Here is a 19,049-nt window from a genome sequence, read left to right on the forward strand (position 1 = left end):
TATTTGGAAATAACTCACTATTTTGAGCACACTTTGTTATTATTTATCATTTATTCGTTTGGTGGAAATTAGAACTGAATTTAGAAATAGTTTTGAAACAAATCTTTGCGCTTAAAAAACAAAATTAATTATTTATAGGCTAATTGATGTCTGTGTGGTAAGGTTTCCCTATCCACGAGAGCAAAAGTGAACTTACTTTACGTCATGTTAATAGCAATGCGCTTATGGCACGACGCAGCTGGCTCTTAAAGGTAATGGGAGATGAGACTCTGATTGGTTTATTCTCAAAACACACCTATAACTCATTAAGAAAATAAACTCAACCCTTTTAGACCATGCGCCATGGCGCAAAGCGGATATTCTCGTCCTTAAGTTAGCAAAAATGCATTCTGACACGCCCTTAAAGCGTTTGCGCCCTGCGTTTTGCGTAGAGCCCTTTGTGTCTGAGATAAGGTTTAAGTCTTGTCTGTGAATCTGGGGAAATAAGTTTATCTTGCTAAGCATTGGATTCATGTACTAAACTGCTTTGCTGAAAATAAATGGTAACACTTTAGTGTACTGTGACTTAGGTACACGTTCCATGCACTTACTATAGTTATTACATGAATTATGCATAATTACATGTAACTAACCCTACATTAAACTCACATTCTAACCCAACAATACATTAAGTACATGTAATTAATCAATATTGCTCAGCAGTAGTAATACTGTAACTACGTCACCTTAAAATTACACTATAAATACTATGAAAATCCATTAAATTTTAACCATTAAATAAAGCACATTTGATTGGTTTCTTGTGTATTTTAGTTCATACTTCATTTGAATTTGTTTGTTTTAACAAGCCACCAAAAGCAGGTAAAACACTCAAACCTCACAACCATTCAAAGCATTAAAACATCTGTGATGATTTCTGTTTTGTTTTTTTTCATATCTAATCTAACATTAAAGACTAAAGACTAAGCTAAATCTATGTCTGTACTGACTATGATAGCAATACACTTTTTCTGTGTGAAAAAATACACTTTAGCATACTTTTAAAAACAGTACTTAAGCAAACAGCCAATTTAAGTTAATAATTGGTTTAAGTGCTTTTCAGACTAAGTGCATTAAGACTATTAATCTGTGTACATCATTTTATAACTTCTTGCTTCAAGTGTACTGCCAAATGTACTGAGAAGCATTTATGATCAACTTGTATTTTGTAAATTTTAAATAATGTATGTACATACATGTAAAATAGATTACACATGTACAATTATAATCAGGTTCATTTGATTAAAACACAATTAAAAAGGTTAAAAATACAGTACCTATTGGTATAAATAAAGTGAACCTGAACCAAATGGTTATGTCAGTATTGAAGTATGTTCAAAGGAAATTATGATGACTTAAAATGTTCTAAGTAAATATTTTTATTTGTCAGTATGCAGTATTTAATTAAGTGTGCAGTATATAGTAGTAGTAGAGTATAGTGTATAGTAATATATTCTGCAGCAAGTGTGCGAAGTATACATAAGTATGTTAGAGATAGTGATACATTTTTTTTTAAATATAAGCACTTGGTAGAAAAAAAAATGATTTGAAGTACACCATGCCATTCAATCAATATAGGTTTTGCAGGTTTTGTGCTTTGACTTGTTTGTTTCTGTGCCATTTGTAATTAAGATGTTCGCTTGGATTGCGGTGGCGATTTCTCGCATGCTTTTGAGGACCTGCATCATGTTTAACAGTTCCAGCTTCATCACTCATGATCAGCAAAGGTTTTTATCATTGTCAAACTCAATTTCATTTAAATGAGTATTTTGGTGGTAACCTGATGCCAATGATTGTATCAACTTGTAATATTGATATACAGTATATACTATAGTATGACAATACTGAAGTTGCAAAATGGTTTGCTTAAGGAACACTCCACTTAGACTTATTTTACAATAATGTTTTACCATTCAGCCAATCTTGGGGTTTGGCAGGATCACTTTTAGTTTAGTTTAGCATAAATCACTGCATTGGATTAGACCAAGGGTGGGCAAACTCTGTCCTGCAGGGCCGGTGTCCTGCAAAGTTTAGCTCCAACACTATTCAAACACATCTGAACATGCTAATCAGTGTCTTCAAGATCACTAGAAATCTATAGGCAGGTGTGTTTGATTAGAGTTGGAGCTAAACTGTGCAGGACAGAGTTTGCCTACCCATAAATTGGACTAGTAGCATATTACACAACACCTGAAAATAGTCCCGAGCTCGGTAAGAACAGCGTTGTGTGATTCCATTTGGCCTGCTGTAGCCATGTTCCTTGATTATTATGCTGGAATGAGAGTATAGTTCCTACCCAGCAGGCACACACCATCATAAGACATCAAGTCTAGTGACCAAAATTCGATGTCTAGTCAGCGTCTAAGGGCAATGTTATTCTGACATCCAATAATAATTTAAAATGACATTGATGTTTGGTTGATTTTAGGTTGTGTTGTGACCAAAATTCAACGTTGAGTCCACATCTTAAACCAACGTCATATTGACATCCAATATTGTCTGATAGATGTCTTAGTGGTAACGTCCAGACAACGTCAAGCTGTAACATCATTAGACATTGATATTTTGGTAGATTTTAGGTTGGACATTGGATTTTGACGTCGGCCAGACGGTAGGTTCTGACGTCAACAAGATTTTCATTTCCAAACAAAATGCAATGTCCCCACAACGTTGGGGTACAACGTTAATCTGAGGTCATGTTGACATCCTGTACCTGCTGGGTAGACATATCGAGCTAAAATTTTTATTTTTTTTGTTTTCATCAGTTTTAAAGTCCACATAAACCGAAAACTTTTTTCATATTGTGATGCTGTTCTTAGAGAAAAGAACTATTAAATAAGAAAACAGTGGGTGTGGCTTTTTTTATTTCTACTGGAAGCTGATTGGATGTAGTAAAGTGGGCATTTCATTCCGAAAGATCGGGAAATGGGTTTTATAGTTATCACAACCTAACTGACCCCTACTCCTCAACATTTCTGGTTGTTGCCAAAACTAACAATTGGAGGGGTTATTTGGTTAATCGGAGAGTTTAACTGAAATAAAAACAGTTGCATTTTCAGATTATTAGTTTTAGATTATAAGGGGAAATATTTTTTTTCTTAATGACATGAATTGTTCACCACAAAACTGTCAATATGAGCTAACAAAATCATACGGTTAGTTTTGATTTCATTTGTACATTTGTGATTTTTGCATCAAGTGCGAGCCAATGGTCTGGTGGTGCCTTTACACAGTTGCCTACCATTCGCTGTAGCCTGGTGCTGCACCTCTCAAAAATGTAACTAAACATTGCGAATACGCAAAGCCTGAGGCTGTGATTGGTTGGCTTGGTAGCAGTAACGAGTGTGGGTAGCGCCAAGAAACGTGGGAAAGGAGCAAGGCCGGTGGCTAAAGTGTTTAACAAGTGTTTAGTTCTGTGGAGGAGCTCCAGATAGATACTTTTGTTTAGTGTTTCATTTGTAGTTAAAGTTGTTGCACATTCACAGTTGCTGCCAATTTCTTCCTTCAATAAGTGTGAGTTTGAGATGCTTCTACAGTAAGTTAGCATGTCAAACTAAGTTTCTGAAGGGCCATAGCTCTGCTCAGTTTAGTTCCAAGTCTAATTAAACACACCTAATCAAACTAATTTCAATGTTTTAGGTGTGCTTTAGACTTGATTGATACCGATAGGTGTGTTTAAACAGGGCTGGAACTAAACTCTGCAGGGCTGTGGCCATCCAGGAATTGAGTTTAACACCCTGGTCTAATACGTTTCAGTGATTTGAAAAATATTTGAGCCAATAAAAGGCTATGCTGTGCCAAACTGTCCAACAGTGTTTAGCATGCAGGTTTCGCTCTCCCTCCAGCCATAGTGCAGTGAAGTGGCTTTCACACTGGACATGGAAAGCACTGCTCTATGAACCCATTCATTTCAATGGCTTGCGCTGTGCAAGGGTGGTTTGTTGCAGCAGAGCTCACCTTTGACTAGCTTGCACACAGTGGTAAAAGTTAAAAGTCACTCCCAAATACAGCATCTTTAACAGGACAATACGTTTTTTGTACTTTTTTTGTGTGTCCTTTTTACATGTTGCATCAGATCGCCCGTGAAGCCGAAGCCGCCATGTTCCACAGGCAGTTGTTCGAAGAGCTTCGTCGTACCTCCCATCTGACCCGTGATCCCACTGAGTCTGTGGCCGTTGGCGCAGTGGAAGCCTCCTTCAAGTGCTGTGCCAGCGCCATTATTTGCCTCACCAAGACTGGCAGGTCAGAGACACTATGAATAACCCGAAAGGCTTACAGTGGCATTTACACACATGCTAATATTAGGTGCAGTGACCTTAACCAAGTGTCGAGTGCATGAACTGAAGATCATAAAACATATGAATACATCGTCAAGTCATTTTTTTATTTCTATAGTGCTTTATACGTTGCTAATTATTTCAAAACAGATGTAAAGAAAAAAGGTGCAATAACTGAAAATCAGATATTACTCAATTGGTAAATAAAAATCATAGTAAGACACCTGTGCTATTATTTAAAGAGACAGTTTACCCAAAAAATGGCCCTAAGGTCTTTTTAAACATGGTCTGTTTTCTGCTGAGCTTAAATAGAATGTTGGAAAACTAATCATTGACATCCATAGTAGGAAAAGAAGATAATATGGAAGTCAACTGGTTTACCACACTCTTCAAAATATCTTATTTTATGTTCATCAGAGGAACAAAACTTGGATGAGAACAGTAAATGACACAATTTTTATTTTTGGGTGAACTATCCCATTTAGAGATATTTTCATTCATCCAAACTTTATTTTATCAGATGTATACTGAAGTTAGCTGCATTTACTAGTTTATATTGTATGTTTTGCCTTGTGGCTGATTGAGATGCATCTTGCTGCACTGAGTGAAACGGTCTGACCTTTGCAGGCCTGAACCTTGACATTTCATAGGCTAATTTAAACTCCATATCCACTTGTGCCACATAGAGGCAAAAGTGCACACTCTCTGGGGCTCATGTACAGGACTTAATGGGCAGCAATCTAGAATTCCTGATTGGTTTAGTTGTATTATTATTACTTTGTAATGTATGATTATTGGCAATGTTGCTTTTTAGTTGCTAATAGTAATTTCAGCATAAATCAGCATTTTTAAAGTTGGGTAAAGTTCTTAAACTTTTAAAAGTGGGATTATGTACAGTCAACTATTTATTATTGCATCTTAAATTAATAACTTTTTGTTACCTTTTTTTTTAAAGTTCTTAATGTATTTTGTTCAGTATTATTTTAATCATGCCATATAATTTTTAAATAATTATTTTAAATTGAAAATATGTGAATCATGCTATTATTTTATACATATTTTACATTGAATCTTACATTAATTTAAACAAACTATAGAATCTTATGACTTTAATATTATAGAATAATAATATTAATTATTATTATTATACATGAATAAATTAATTTTAATGTAGTAATCACAATGTTTAATTATTGTGGTTATAGAAATCTAAACAAAAAAAGCAAGTTATATGGTAATAAATAAATGCATTAATATTAACAATAATATTATTTTGAATATCTTAATAATAATATAATTTTTACTACTATTTAATCATTTTTAATTATATAAATAAACAAAGGAAACTATATTCTAGCTAATTTCTAATACTGTACACATTACAGGGTGACCGCAGGGTCTTAAAATGTCTTAAATAAAAAAAATGTAGGCCTTAAAAAGTTTTAGATTGACTGAAAAATGATTTTGTAGGTCTTAAATTCCTAAAATTTATTAACCCTATCAACTAATACGATTTAATTACCTTTCTCTACAACCTTACAATAACATTTGTTTAAAAGTTCTCCATGTATTTATGAATAACTGGATGTTGTACGTAAAGTTAATTTTTTTATAGTTTTTAAAACTTGTCTTTTTTTTAAAGAGAAGTTTTACTAATAAAAATGTATGTATATAATTGAAGTTTGCTTGTTTCGACTCATTATTTAAAATATGTGGCTAAGAAATAACATTTTTATTTTACTAGGGCAAATAAAATAAAAACTCACTGGCCATTACAAAAACATTCCTAGCATTTTGCCTTGTGAAAGTCTGAAATTTCATTCATAATGGTCTTTAAAAAAGTCTTACATTTGCGGAAACCCTGCATTAATACTGTTAGTAATAAATAAAAAAATTTATTGTTTGTATTCAAATATAACTAATGTTTTGAACAATGTCTTATAACATTAGTGCACTTTAATTACTATACATGGTTAATTTAAGGATGAATAATATAAATGATGATTTGAATTATTAATATTATTTTATCATTATTATAATTGTTTGTTTTTGTTAACTGTTCCTCCTAAGGTCTGCCCAGCTGCTGTCCAGATACAGGCCTCGTGCTCCTATCATGGCTGTGACCCGTAACGGTCAGACATCTCGGCAGCTGCACCTGTATCGTGGCGTCATCCCCATCCTCTACACCAAGCCTGCCAATGACATATGGGCTGAGGATGTGGATCTCCGTGTCAGCTTCGCACTGGAGATCGGTAATCAGAAAACTTTACTTGGTTTATTGTCATAGATAAAAGTTTTGGTGTAATTATAATATGTAGATCTTAATTAGAAAATTCCTAGTCTGAATTTTGACATTAGCATAACAGCTACTATACACCATAGTTATCCACAACTATCATATAATGATTATGACAACAAGGAATGATAATGATAACAAATTTACCTTTTAATGAACAATAAAACACTTACAGCCAATCCAAATACATTCAAATGTGACCCATCGGCAGAAACATAATTTATAATTTAGTAAAATTGTAGTGCATATTTCATAATAAACAGACACTAATATGGATGATAATATAGTTATGTTTATACAGTAGTTATTGTTCATGAGGTGAATGGGTCTTTATGGATGGTTAACACCCTGTTTAGAAAGCGCAACAAGTTGTGTTGCCTTTGTTACTCGATGCAGAAGCACCAGCAGGGGCATCATGCTATTAGATAGCTTAATGCTAATAGTAGTGCAGATGCTAACCAATCACATTTGTGCAGTGTCAGAGAATACCAAAATATCAAAGTGGAGGAAAAGCTTAATATCATGGGTGGAAATCCTGAGTGCTTTATATACATCCTTTTACACTACTCTTACTTCTTCTGTGTCATGGTGTCATGGTACAAACTAGATGTGATTGGCTGTTGTCACTATGAAATTTGGGGTTGCTTTAAAGCAGGAGTGCCCAAACTTTTTTTTTTTTGAAGGGCCAAAAACCAAACTTGTTTGAGGCTAGTGGGCTGAAGGTAAATATAGTTGCCATGGCTAAATTGCTAATCTATTTACAAATATTTAAAAATGACTAGTAAACATTGCTTTATATTAAACTAATGCAGTATTTTTTATTACATTTTATAATGAACTATTTACAGTAAACACAAAACAATCTAATTTATAACAGAATTACACTACTTTTTGTCCTTGTTGCTTTTTTGTAACTCAGCAATAAAACTAACAAATTAAAGCAGCTAGCATTGATGAAAGGGACCTCGTACTAACAAAAAAATTCTACGTCAAATTAAAAATTACATTCGGCCCAACCCTCCACATCAGGGGTGTCAAACTCAATTCCTGGAGGGCCGAAGCCCTGCACAGTTAAGTTCCAACCCTGCTCCAACACACTTACCTGTCGGTTTCAAACAAGCCTGAAGGACTCAATTAGTTTGATCAGGTATGCTTAATTAGGGTTGGAACTAAACTGTGCAGAGCTGCGGCCCTTTTGAAACTGAGTTTGACAACTGTGCTCTACATCATTCTCACTATCCTCTAAGTTGGGATGGTGGGTCAAATCAAAGGTTACAAATGGGCCAATTTTGGCCCGCAGGCCCTACTTTGGGCATCTCTCTGTAAAAAGTTGGTTCACCCCCACCGCCCCATTCCCCCTTATAAAAAATTCCATCATTTACTCACCTACTCTAAACCTGTTTGAGTTTTTAAAATTCTGATAAGGGCGAAGCATGGGCGCAGTAGGTAGTGCTGTCGCCTCACATCAAGAAGGTCGCTGGTTCGAGCCTCGGCTCAGTTGGCGTATCTGTGTGGAGTTTGCATGAAACCGCATACTTCCATACTATATAGTATACTAAAATCAGTATGCGAGCCGAGTAGTATGTCCGAATTCATAGAATTCGAAAATCAGTAGGCGAGAAGTACCTGGATGACTTACTACTTCCGGCGAGATTCTGAAGTGCGCATCCCATGCACGCTGCGCTATCCCAAAATGCGAGAGAGTGTGAGAGAATTCATGAATGGAAGTGAGGCGACCCAACTGACGCAGATAGGTCACGTGACCATGACAAAATGGCGGATGTAGTACGTCCGAATTCCATTTACTTTTTACATTCAAACTGTATAGAACGTACTTTTCTAATGGCCGTAGTAGTACGTTTAAATTCAAATGCAGTACCTACTGAGTAGCAGTCAGTTTTGGACGCAGCCATTGACTTCTGCTGTTTTCATTTGTTTCAAAAACACAGATTTTTTTGCTAGAGATACTGTTGTCCTAAAAAAATAAAATAAATAAATAAATAAAAAAATAAAAAAAAAGAAGATAAAAATCTTACACATATCTTAGAAATAGTATAGCAGAAAATTTGGCGGTTTTAAAACCTTGACTTTTCCAAACCGCGATATACCTTAAAAACGGTTATCGTCCAATGCCTACTTGTAAACATACAACCGTTAATTTGCTAACTATTTTCATACTGTTTCAAGCATTCTTTAAAGTATCTCTTTTTTGTTTAAACAACAACAACAAAACCTTTTGTTTGAAATCACTTGAGGGTAACTAAAAGGTGAATTTTGTTTTGTATTTTTCGGTTAACTATCACCCAAATGAGAAATTTAATGCTAAAAAATAACACGACATTTCACCTTATTCTTCATGTAAGAGCGGGTGCAGCCATTTAATCTTAATATTTTAACATAATCTTAAAACATAATCTTTTTGGCTCGAGACTTCCGGTCTCATTCACTTTCATACATTTTTAAACGTTAAAAACTGCTCGTTAAGCTGCTTGGTGTTGCAAACCGATATTTTTATTATTTTATTATTCTACTTTGTCTGTATAGTTATCCAAACACTTGTTTGTAGCATTTATTATCAAATTATATATAAAACTTTTTTCTGTGGTTTATTATTCCTAATCATTTTTCCCATAGGCAACTGAATCGAAGCTCTAAAATTATGGCGAAAACGAGCACATTTCTGCATTGAAGAATGTGGTCAATACTGTACATCACTTAACAATCACCAAAGAGAAAACTTTATAGTACAAAACCAAACTTTAGAAAAGATGCTTGTTGACGTTTGCCTGCCATTCTCTGTCTGAACTGGGTTTGTGAATGCGCAGATTATGTAATCATTTCTGTGCAAACAGGGTCTGCATTGTTATGGAATTACATATTTTGAGAGGTAGGTAGAACAGCCAATCGTAATGTTCGGACCAATAATTTTGATTGGATGAACTTTTCTTGGTCCTACACCACTTCCACCGTATATTAAAAAAACATATACATTTGGACCACTTAATTTAATGATTGCTATCATGATACGAAGAGACTTTTTAACCTACTAAACCTTTAAGATTAATCTTAAAGCTAATGTGTGTACTAAAACTGCAGTGATCCATCAACGGTGGCTTATGTGTGGTCAAAAGAGTTTGATATTATTACTTTAAATATGCCACTAAATATGTAGGTCTTTCTTATTTATTAATTTTCAGGCAAGCATCGGAAGTACTTCAAGTCCGGTGATGTTATCATCGTCGTCACAGGCTGGCGTCCAGGATCTGGATACACCAACACCATGCGCATCGTTGTGGTGCCTTGAGCTCAACCTCATGAACTGTACCCCTGCCCCCAACACCCTATATATTCATACGCAAACATTTTGTCAGCTGTTCATTCTCCAAATTAAGCTGTTTAACTTTCAAAAGCAGATATGTGGTGTGGTTCACATGCTTTAAACTCCCAGCATTTTTTAATCCTTATTCATCCCACGTGGAAATTCTTTTCATCCGCATTGTACTGTATGTGTCTCCAGTGACATTTTTGTATCCTGAAATATTTAATTCCATTATTTTTCCCTATATGTTATTTGTTGTTGTTTATTCTGAAATAATTAAACATCATATCATTTTGTTGACTTTGAGTTTAAATGTGCTCTCAAGTTATAAGGCATTGGCAAAAGCAAATATCACAATAACGCCACCCAGTGGACTAAATAGAAAATACAGAAACCCGACAATTAGGTCAGTTCAATGTCATTTCTCATTTTTCTCTTCTACCTTATATGTTGAATGTTTGGGGATTAATATGCGTATTTGATGGCAAATAGACGTGGAACATCTGTCTGGCTACTTCAAATGGAATGTCAATTTTACTTTAAATAGTTATTCCGAATCACAGGTAAACAATACACTGAGTTCATTGTTTACAATTTACAAGTCATTTTAAAATAATGAAGGATATTACAACGCTGACCATTTATACTGTTTCATATAGATTATTTGCATATGGGGTCGCTGATTGGACAACCGCAGCGCGAAGTTTGCATAAACCCGCGTGCCACAAGAGTGTTTCTTGTCCCACTGGTCGAGTGTTTTTCCACGCGAGTAGTTTAAGGAAAAAGGTAAGGTACAAGGTAAAAAAAAATTCTGGAAGTATTTCACCCACAAACGATAGTGCTTTGTGACAGGTATGGATGTGATTGCCGTTAAAATAGTCGACATTTAAAACCTGGGTACAATGAATTGTTATTTTCTCTTCACTGTTCAGCAAGCTATTGAATCAACATTGAAGTCATATTACAATTAACTAATTAGCACGCTCCCAAAACAGAACACCTGTTGATGTCTTGCAATGTTGTAATTTTAAAATTTTTAATAAGAAATACCTTAAATAACCCTGCTGGGGAAAAACAGCTTAACCCAGGGGTTTAGCTGGTCGACCAGCCTGATTTTAGAGGGGTTTTTGCCATTTCCAGGCTGGTTTCAGTCATTTCCAGCCTGATTTCAGCTTTCACATTTTGGCTGGTCTCCCAGCTTGGATAGCCTAGTCAAGCTGGTCATCTTCCAGCCTGACCAGCTAAGACCTGTCATGGGTGATTGCAAGAAAATGGACCCAGTTGCAGCAGTGAATTATATAAGGGGGTTTATTGACAGAATAAGGCACAAGTAGACACAAGGGGATGACAAGGTCCAAACGGTAGGGGCACCAACACAGGGAAGCCAGTGGTAGTGACAAGATGGTACTAAAATGAACAGCCAGCCAGTAGTAGAAGCAACAGTGGTCAAAACCAGAGCTAGAACCTGGAGCAAGCCAAGTCAACTCCAGGCTGGCAGACCAGGGAGGTCAGAACACAGGATAGGACTGGAAAATTAAGACACAAGACAGGACAGCAAACAGGCAGCAATAATAAACAATAAAATAATTAAACTAAATTTGACATAAAATAAATACTAGAAGAGAGAAAGACTCACTTGAGCAATCTGACTTCTAGAATCTTAAACAAATCAAACAACAACTAATAATCAACTACTATGAAGACTGGGACTGACAGAAAATGGAACAATGGCTCTAAGGATAAAAGTAAAATAAAGATTAGAACACAAAATTGAGTAAACACCAGAAACAAACAAAAGAAAGTGGTGGCTACAAACAAACAAAAAGTAGACAAGTGAACTAGAACAGGCAAGACCAAAAGCTCAGTAAAGATACAAGAAAAGCTCACATGGAATGAACCAGAAAAGACATGAGAACACACAGAACATTATAGAACAAAGCACAAGAGAGACAGGTGAAAACAATCAGGATAACAAAGTCTAAACTAGAGAGCGGGGTGACTGAAAACAAGGAGGAAAGACAAGAGGAGCACGTGGCCAACACAGATTAAGACACAGCAATGTAAATGAGCACAGGATAAACAGGGAAACATTAATCACTGACAGGACAGACAAGACTGTCAGGTCAGGACCATGACAAGACCCGGCTGGAGGGCTGAAATTAGCCTGAAAAATAGCTAAAATCCCTTTAAAGCCAAGCTGGTCAACCAATCAACCAGTTTAGGCTGGTTAAAGCTGTTTTTTTTTTAAGCAGGAAAGACCAAAAGAAAAGAAAATATCTAATTAAATCCCATTCACAAATAATAAATGATTATATAATAAATAATATATTATAATAAATGATCAAATAATACATGATTATTTGTAGGTATTATTTTGTAACCGGAAGTTAAACTTAATTTAAAACATAAGACACTTCAAGAAAGATGGCTGATGTGCAAAATAAATATGCATTTGACTGTAATTGCTAGGCTGCTAGCCTATACCGCATTTGTCACGGCAAATTCGGCAATGCGGGGTTAATACCACAAGCAATGCTTCGTAACCCCAGGTAAAGAATTAAAAATATAATGGTGCTAACATAAATTATCTCCAACTTTAATTAACCTGGCCTAAAGGGAACACATTTGTCATTTTAAAAGTACGTTTAGCACTGCTTTATACCTTGGGTCGTTAAACTACAAATAAGAGATATTCCGTTTACCCTGGGCTGGCTTTAACCTGGGTTAAGTGCAATGTGAAAGGCTTCTTTGAGAGCCAAATAATTTAATAATTTTAATCAATGACCACTAGGGGTCAGTGTGTAATTGAACATAATGGACTGCTTTGCACACATTAAAACAAAGGCACATTGCTGTTCATTTTTACCTTCATTATATTCATTTCATTTATTTGGATAGTAATAAATAGCAAAACACAAAATGAAAACACCAAGAATGTTTCTCAGGGAGGAGTGTGCTGGACTTCTTCCCATCTTCTGTGCAGATTCTTCTCATCTTCTGTGCAGGATGCAGAGTGAGTCAGCAGTCCTGATGCGCAATTAAAATTCATAACATACTGGGCGACTTCTCAAAGTTTCACAAGGGCCCACGATTAGGGGGAACTTCACAGCATCAGGTTTCATTCCAGACTGGGATCCATTTGGCATTAATATACCGGGATCACGCTGTAATTAGCAGGGCTTGCAGTCTTGGTGTACCTTGGCTGCATTGTCAGAGTGACAGGGATCAGCTGGTCAATTTGTATGCAAATAGGGTGAGGCTTAGCCAGGCTTTGATTCGCCAGCAGGGCTCGCTGACATCAAGCCGCGATGAGAGGAATTCTTACGAAGCATCAGCACCAGTGCGGGAATGAAGTATAATAGCTGTCATAAACATCATTTCACCCTTTGGTTTGTTCTGTCAACACTCTTTTAGAAGACATCTCTGCTTGGTTTCATCCTAGGAAGGATAATACTCTGTTGAGAGCACCAGATCTGAGGGAAACATACAGGTTTTGATGCTACATTTCGTGATGATACTGATATAAGGGTTAAACAGTCAAGCTTAGTGGGGGATGGAGAGAAAGACAGTGGGAGATTGATCCACTGCTGTCTCAGGGAAGTGGACGATGGTATCTCAGTTCACCACTGGAGCCACATCAAGTGTTAGAAATGCTGGAATCTAAGGCACAATAAGTGGGAGAACAGTGCATTGCATTCTCAAGGACATGACCTTGGGATTCTCTCCGATTGAGGCAGTGTCAAAAAACCCTTATTACTTGTCTTTGAGGAGACAAGTAATGCTCGAAATAAAAATCCTATTTTGTCTCTCTCTCTCTCTCTCTCTATATATATATATATATATATATATATATATATATATATATATATATATATATATATATATATATATATATATATTTTATATATATATATATATATATATATATATATATATATATAGATAGATAGTCATACTTACATACATACATACATATATGCATACATACATGCATACATTAAGACTTTTGGCCAGCGGAGAAATTAAAATGGTCGTGCCCAACTGAGTCTGGTTCTCTCAAGGTTTTTTTTCTTCACTCCCATCAGGTGAAGTTTTTTTTCCCTCTCCGCTGTCGCCACTGCCTCGCATGGTTCAGGATTGGTAGAGCTACGCATCGATGAATTGGCTCTTCAGTGTTTGAACTCTCAGTAATGATTAAATCACACTGAACTGAGCTAAACTGAACTGAACTGAACTTAAACACTAAAACCTGAACCACACTGTTCCAGTTACTATGACCATTTATGTGAAGCTGCTTTGACACAATCTACATTGTAAAAGCGCTATACAAATAAAGCTGAATTGAATTGAATTGAATTGAATTAAAAGAGATGAAAATCTCTCTTGTATTACAAATGAAGATAGTTTAAATAATGTTTACTAACATGATTATGGTTAATTTCATAGTAGATGAAATTAACTATTGACTTCCTAAATATAGTATAGTTTAATGCTTTCTTTATGCTAGTCAAATAACTGTTTAGTTGTCAACATCTCTTTTACATTCAACAGAAGGTTTAAAACAGGTATGAAACAAGTGAACAATGAGAAAATACATTTCAGGACAGAATTGTATTTCTGGGTGAACTATTTCTTTGGATAAAATATTTGAAATTAATCTGGAAGTGAGCAACTTTGTGTGAAAATGTAAGACTATATTATAGAATATATATATATATATATATATATATATATATATATATATATATATATATATATATATATATATATATATATATATATATATATATATATATATATATAAATTGCAGTAAATGTTGTGAACTGTAAAGTTGGCCTAGTAATTAGCCTTATTTTTACATTGCGGTTTTTGAGTCACGGTTCAGACCATTTTTAGGGGAGAGACTAATGTATTTTGCTTTCCATTTAATATATAAAAAAACAGTAATAAGAGAAACATTTGGTTTTAACAAAATTAAATTGAACCTGTAATTTTAATAAAAATCAAAATCAAAAAATATCCTGCTGAATAAAAATACATGGTAAAATATTCAATACTGTGAAAAATGATCTTCGCTACTGTTTCTTGTAATGTAAAATCTATAAATCTTAAAATATAAGTTGTATAACACATATTTATTTTGAGTCTATTTTTTAATGAATGATTCAGTAACTCACTTAAAAAACTGAGTGATTACAGAGGGGAACATTTTTATGTTATGTTGATGATGTGGTTGCTGCCAGCCATTGGTTAAATAATGTAATTGCTAAAACTTTCATTTTTGAAAAAAATGTTATATCCTTTAATAGACTTTCTAATTTGTTAGTTTATTGTTTTGTATTCAATTTGTTGTAACTTTTTATCTAAGTGAAAGTGGTAAACGAAATCTCTTTCTTGATCAAACGCAGATTTGAATGCGGCGATTCAAGGGATTAGTAAACATTTGCATATCGCAATCATTTATAAATTAAGTTGTGTTTGAATTAATGGATGCGGTGGCACAGTAGGTAGTGCTGTCACCTCGCAGCAAAAAGGTCGCTGGTTCGAGCCCCGGCTGGGTCAGTTGGCATTTCTGTGTGGAGTTTGCATGTTCTCCCCGCATTCGCGTGGGTTTCCTCCGAGTGCTCCGGTTTCCCATGAAAGACATTACTTTAGCTGTACAAGCTGTTTTTGAAAAGCTAAAATAGCTGTAATCAGCGGACTAGGGATGCTCATTTTGGTTAATTTTGCTAACCGACAACCGCCGCTCATTAATCGGTTATTAACAGTTAACTGGTCAGATTACTATTAATTTTATAATAAACCAATTGACGTGTCTATTTTGTGTCTGACACATTAAATATTGCATAAAATACTGATTTATTTTTATATGCTAGGATATTAATAATAGAACAATACAACAGAGCATTTTCACGCACCTGCAGTGTTTAGCACAGAAGAACAGAATAAACTAAATAAAATGAATAAAATAAATAGGACTGCCCAAAATTATTTTCCACTTAAATAATTAATTTATATTACAAATCGAAAACACTGACTGATTATTTTTAATAACCGGCATAGGCTGTTTTTTTCCAATCATATTTTCAAATCGCTCGCTCCACGGAAAATAAGCATTTATTTAATGCCCCGCTTGTATTATTATAATCACAAAACTTTTTTACATTTTTATTAGAAATCGATATTTTAAAGATTATGTCTTGCTATGGTTTCCTTTCTCTCCATCGCGGCTCAAGTGCGTGCGCTGTGTGATGAAAAGACAACAACACGTGCGCATATGTTGACTTTTTGTAAACAGTTTTGTTGTTTAAATATGATATTGCATTAATGTGCATACATGCTTTATAAGCTGTAAAATAAAAGGTAAAGCCTATTTGTTGGGTTTATGATGCAGATCCAGGTCAACATCAACGCTTTTTTTTGGCATCAACACGTCTGTTTCAAGCAATATTCTTCTTCCATTTTGCTTCTTTGGCAAATGTGTCTGTAGGCACGGGTTATACGTTATCGTCCCGCAAGTTAAGTTTGTCTTGCAGTTGAACAAGTGGCCGACCACAGCTAACATGCTTCTTTCATTCCAAAAACGTGAGGCGCACCTCATGCCTTTATGTTGACAAGGAAAAAAGAAGAGAAGAAGCGCGGTCCTCTTATGAAACGACTGAATCAGCTGGGTATCGATTGTGCAAAAGTGTTGCTGTATATGTTGATAAAATTGTAATATTTAATAATATTATGATATTCAAGATTTGTACATTCATACAGCTCTAGATAACTTAAAACAGCGATTAGACCTTCAGAGCGGCAATAATGCGTCCTGAAGTAAAGCGAAACGGCTATAAACTCCAGCAAGATAGAGTGATTATATGCAGAGTCATACTTTATCTATAAGTAAAGTATAACTAGAAACTGTGTTCATCTTAACTGGAAGCTTCTGCATGTTTGCTGACCTCACGTATCTCGCATCTGTCAGTCAGTCAGTCAGTCAGTCAGCACGTAACCCCAAAGGATTAAACAATAGCGCACAGCACTATACGTTTACAAAAAAGTTTGCGCTGTTATAATCCACTTACCTTTAAATACGTTTTGATGCGATTATAATACGCTATTAAAAACAACAACAACAATAACTGAATGTTTTGAATGGGTATGTGGCCGTGGCAGGATGCATTTTGTTCCCCGCCATGGAAAAATGAATGTAGCGGAAACCAAGCTCTTTAAAAGTTCTCTGTAGTTGTCTTGACAACACAAACTGCTGCTCTGGGATGAGCCGCGTGCAAAAGATGCCCCTCTTAACGCAAAGGCCCCTTATGCAGCCAAACTAAAAATATATAAAATAATAATTTTAATCGTTTAACTGATAGCATTAATCGGTCACAAACGCACCCTTTCGGTTAACGGTTAATCGATTATTTTGAGCATCCCTACAGCGGACGCAAACTGAAAAGTCCACAGGTTTCAAAGTGCAAGTTTTTTAAAATTATTCTATACTTGGGAATGCCTCTGCGTGACGGCATCATGAAGCAAGTGTAAAGTCAGTCCATTAGTGTGGCAGTAGTGGCGTGGTATACTTTAACAAGAATATGATAAAGCACTCACAGTAACAATAGATTTCTGCATCTTCAGAAAGCACTCTGTGTAAATTGTGTCTATTTAGTGTTGTCTGTCTCTCACCAGCGCTTGTTTCAATGGTGAGTAAAGAGCATGAGCATTTTGCCCCCCATATCTACATTATATGACAAATCAGGACACACAAGCTATGTGTACAGTGCTCTGAGAGTACTCTGTTTCTGCAGAGCACTCTTTAGTGAAGGAGCTTTGCAAAGTGTTTCTCATGGTTCAGGTCTCACTCATGCCAAGACTGAGCACTAGCTTTAATCTTAGGGTTTACAGATGGATCTAGAGGAGGGGATGGTGATGGGGTCTGCTCTTTCCCTTGCTTCACCCTCTAGATCCAATGCTTTTTTGTTTGAACGCTGCACTGTGGGTTCTTTCCATCTGGATGAAGCTCTTTGCGTTTTGAGAATATAGACGAGCTGAGCATTGAAGCAGGTGAGTCGAAAGATAATAGACTTTGACAATAAGGTCAGCCTAGACACTTTTAAAGAACAATGGCAGGTCACAGATTTGTCTCTATGAGCAGTAAGGCAGTTGGGCATCTCTGGCTCAATCTCTTCCACTTAAATGAGAGCGGAAATCGCTCAGAGCTCCACAAGTTCCTTAGTCACTGATTCTGTAGGCCTGGGGCTGCCAGGCTTGTAGCTGAGCTCCTTATGCATCCAAATGGAAGTGCAGAAGCAGATCACATCTTTTGCTCCCTCTCATAAACAACAGGGCTTGGGACAGCACTCTCAGCCAAAGTCTTCATTATGTAGGGCAGATTTGAGGGCTGTCATTCTTGAAAAGAGCCGTGGTGAAGAAGTCCTGATGCCTGCCATGTCAGGTTTCTCAAGGCAGACCCTTCCAAAGGTAAGCAGTTTTAATTATTGTACACCATTCCTATTTCGCTTCAGTTCCCTTAAGGGATAGCACTGCCAACCTCTTCAGGGATTCAGGGATCCCCATTGAGCACAAGGAGTCCGATCGCTTGGTACCTGCCAGCTACCACTTAAGGGCACCGGATTGACTACAATACCAGTACCAGAGGCCAGTATCAAGAGTGTGTGGTTACATAATTAACTTTAATTCTCAGCCTCTGTTTCAACAGGGTTCTTCCAACACTGGTAGAACCCTTATTCTAGGGGGCAATAGTAGTTCCTCTGGGTATTTGGGTATTACTGGGACTTTATTATTCCAAAGAAGAATGTCAGGTTGCATACTTAATACATGATGATGCAATTCTAGATCTACAACAATTAAATCACAACCTTTGTTTGTATAAATTCGAACTGATCATACTGAAAAACTATGTCTTGTTTCTGTGTCTAAAATCAAATCTGAAGATTGGACTCTTCCACGTAACCATCCAGTACTTCCAATCCATCCCCTTGCTCCAGCTCAAATTATCACTTTTCTTAGTGCTTTCTTACCTCTCCTGTCTGCATCTGGATTGTCAAAGAAAGAGTACCCTGTATCTAAACAAATGTTAAGTAGTTGGATTGTTAAGGCCTTTGCCTACTT

At 35.8% G+C, this 19,049-nt stretch overlaps 1 protein-coding gene across 2 annotated transcripts in view; it reads left to right on the forward strand.

The window, feature by feature from the left end:
• Positions 1-10,231, forward strand: part of pkmb (pyruvate kinase M1/2b) — a 33,762-nt gene extending 23,531 nt beyond the window's left edge. For both annotated transcript variants that reach the window (XM_005163113.6, NM_001003488.1), the window contains 3 exon segments: positions 4,115-4,281; positions 6,387-6,568; positions 9,810-10,231. In XM_005163113.6, the coding sequence (XP_005163170.4) occupies positions 4,115-4,281; positions 6,387-6,568; positions 9,810-9,916 (456 nt within the window). In that variant the 3' untranslated portion in view covers positions 9,917-10,231.
• The last annotated feature ends 8,818 nt before the right edge of the window (positions 10,232-19,049 follow it).

The sequence above is a fragment of the Danio rerio genome, chromosome 25 (genome assembly GCF_049306965.1).
Source record: "Danio rerio strain Tuebingen ecotype United States chromosome 25, GRCz12tu, whole genome shotgun sequence".
In the NCBI taxonomy this organism is placed as follows: domain Eukaryota; kingdom Metazoa; phylum Chordata; class Actinopteri; order Cypriniformes; family Danionidae; genus Danio; species Danio rerio.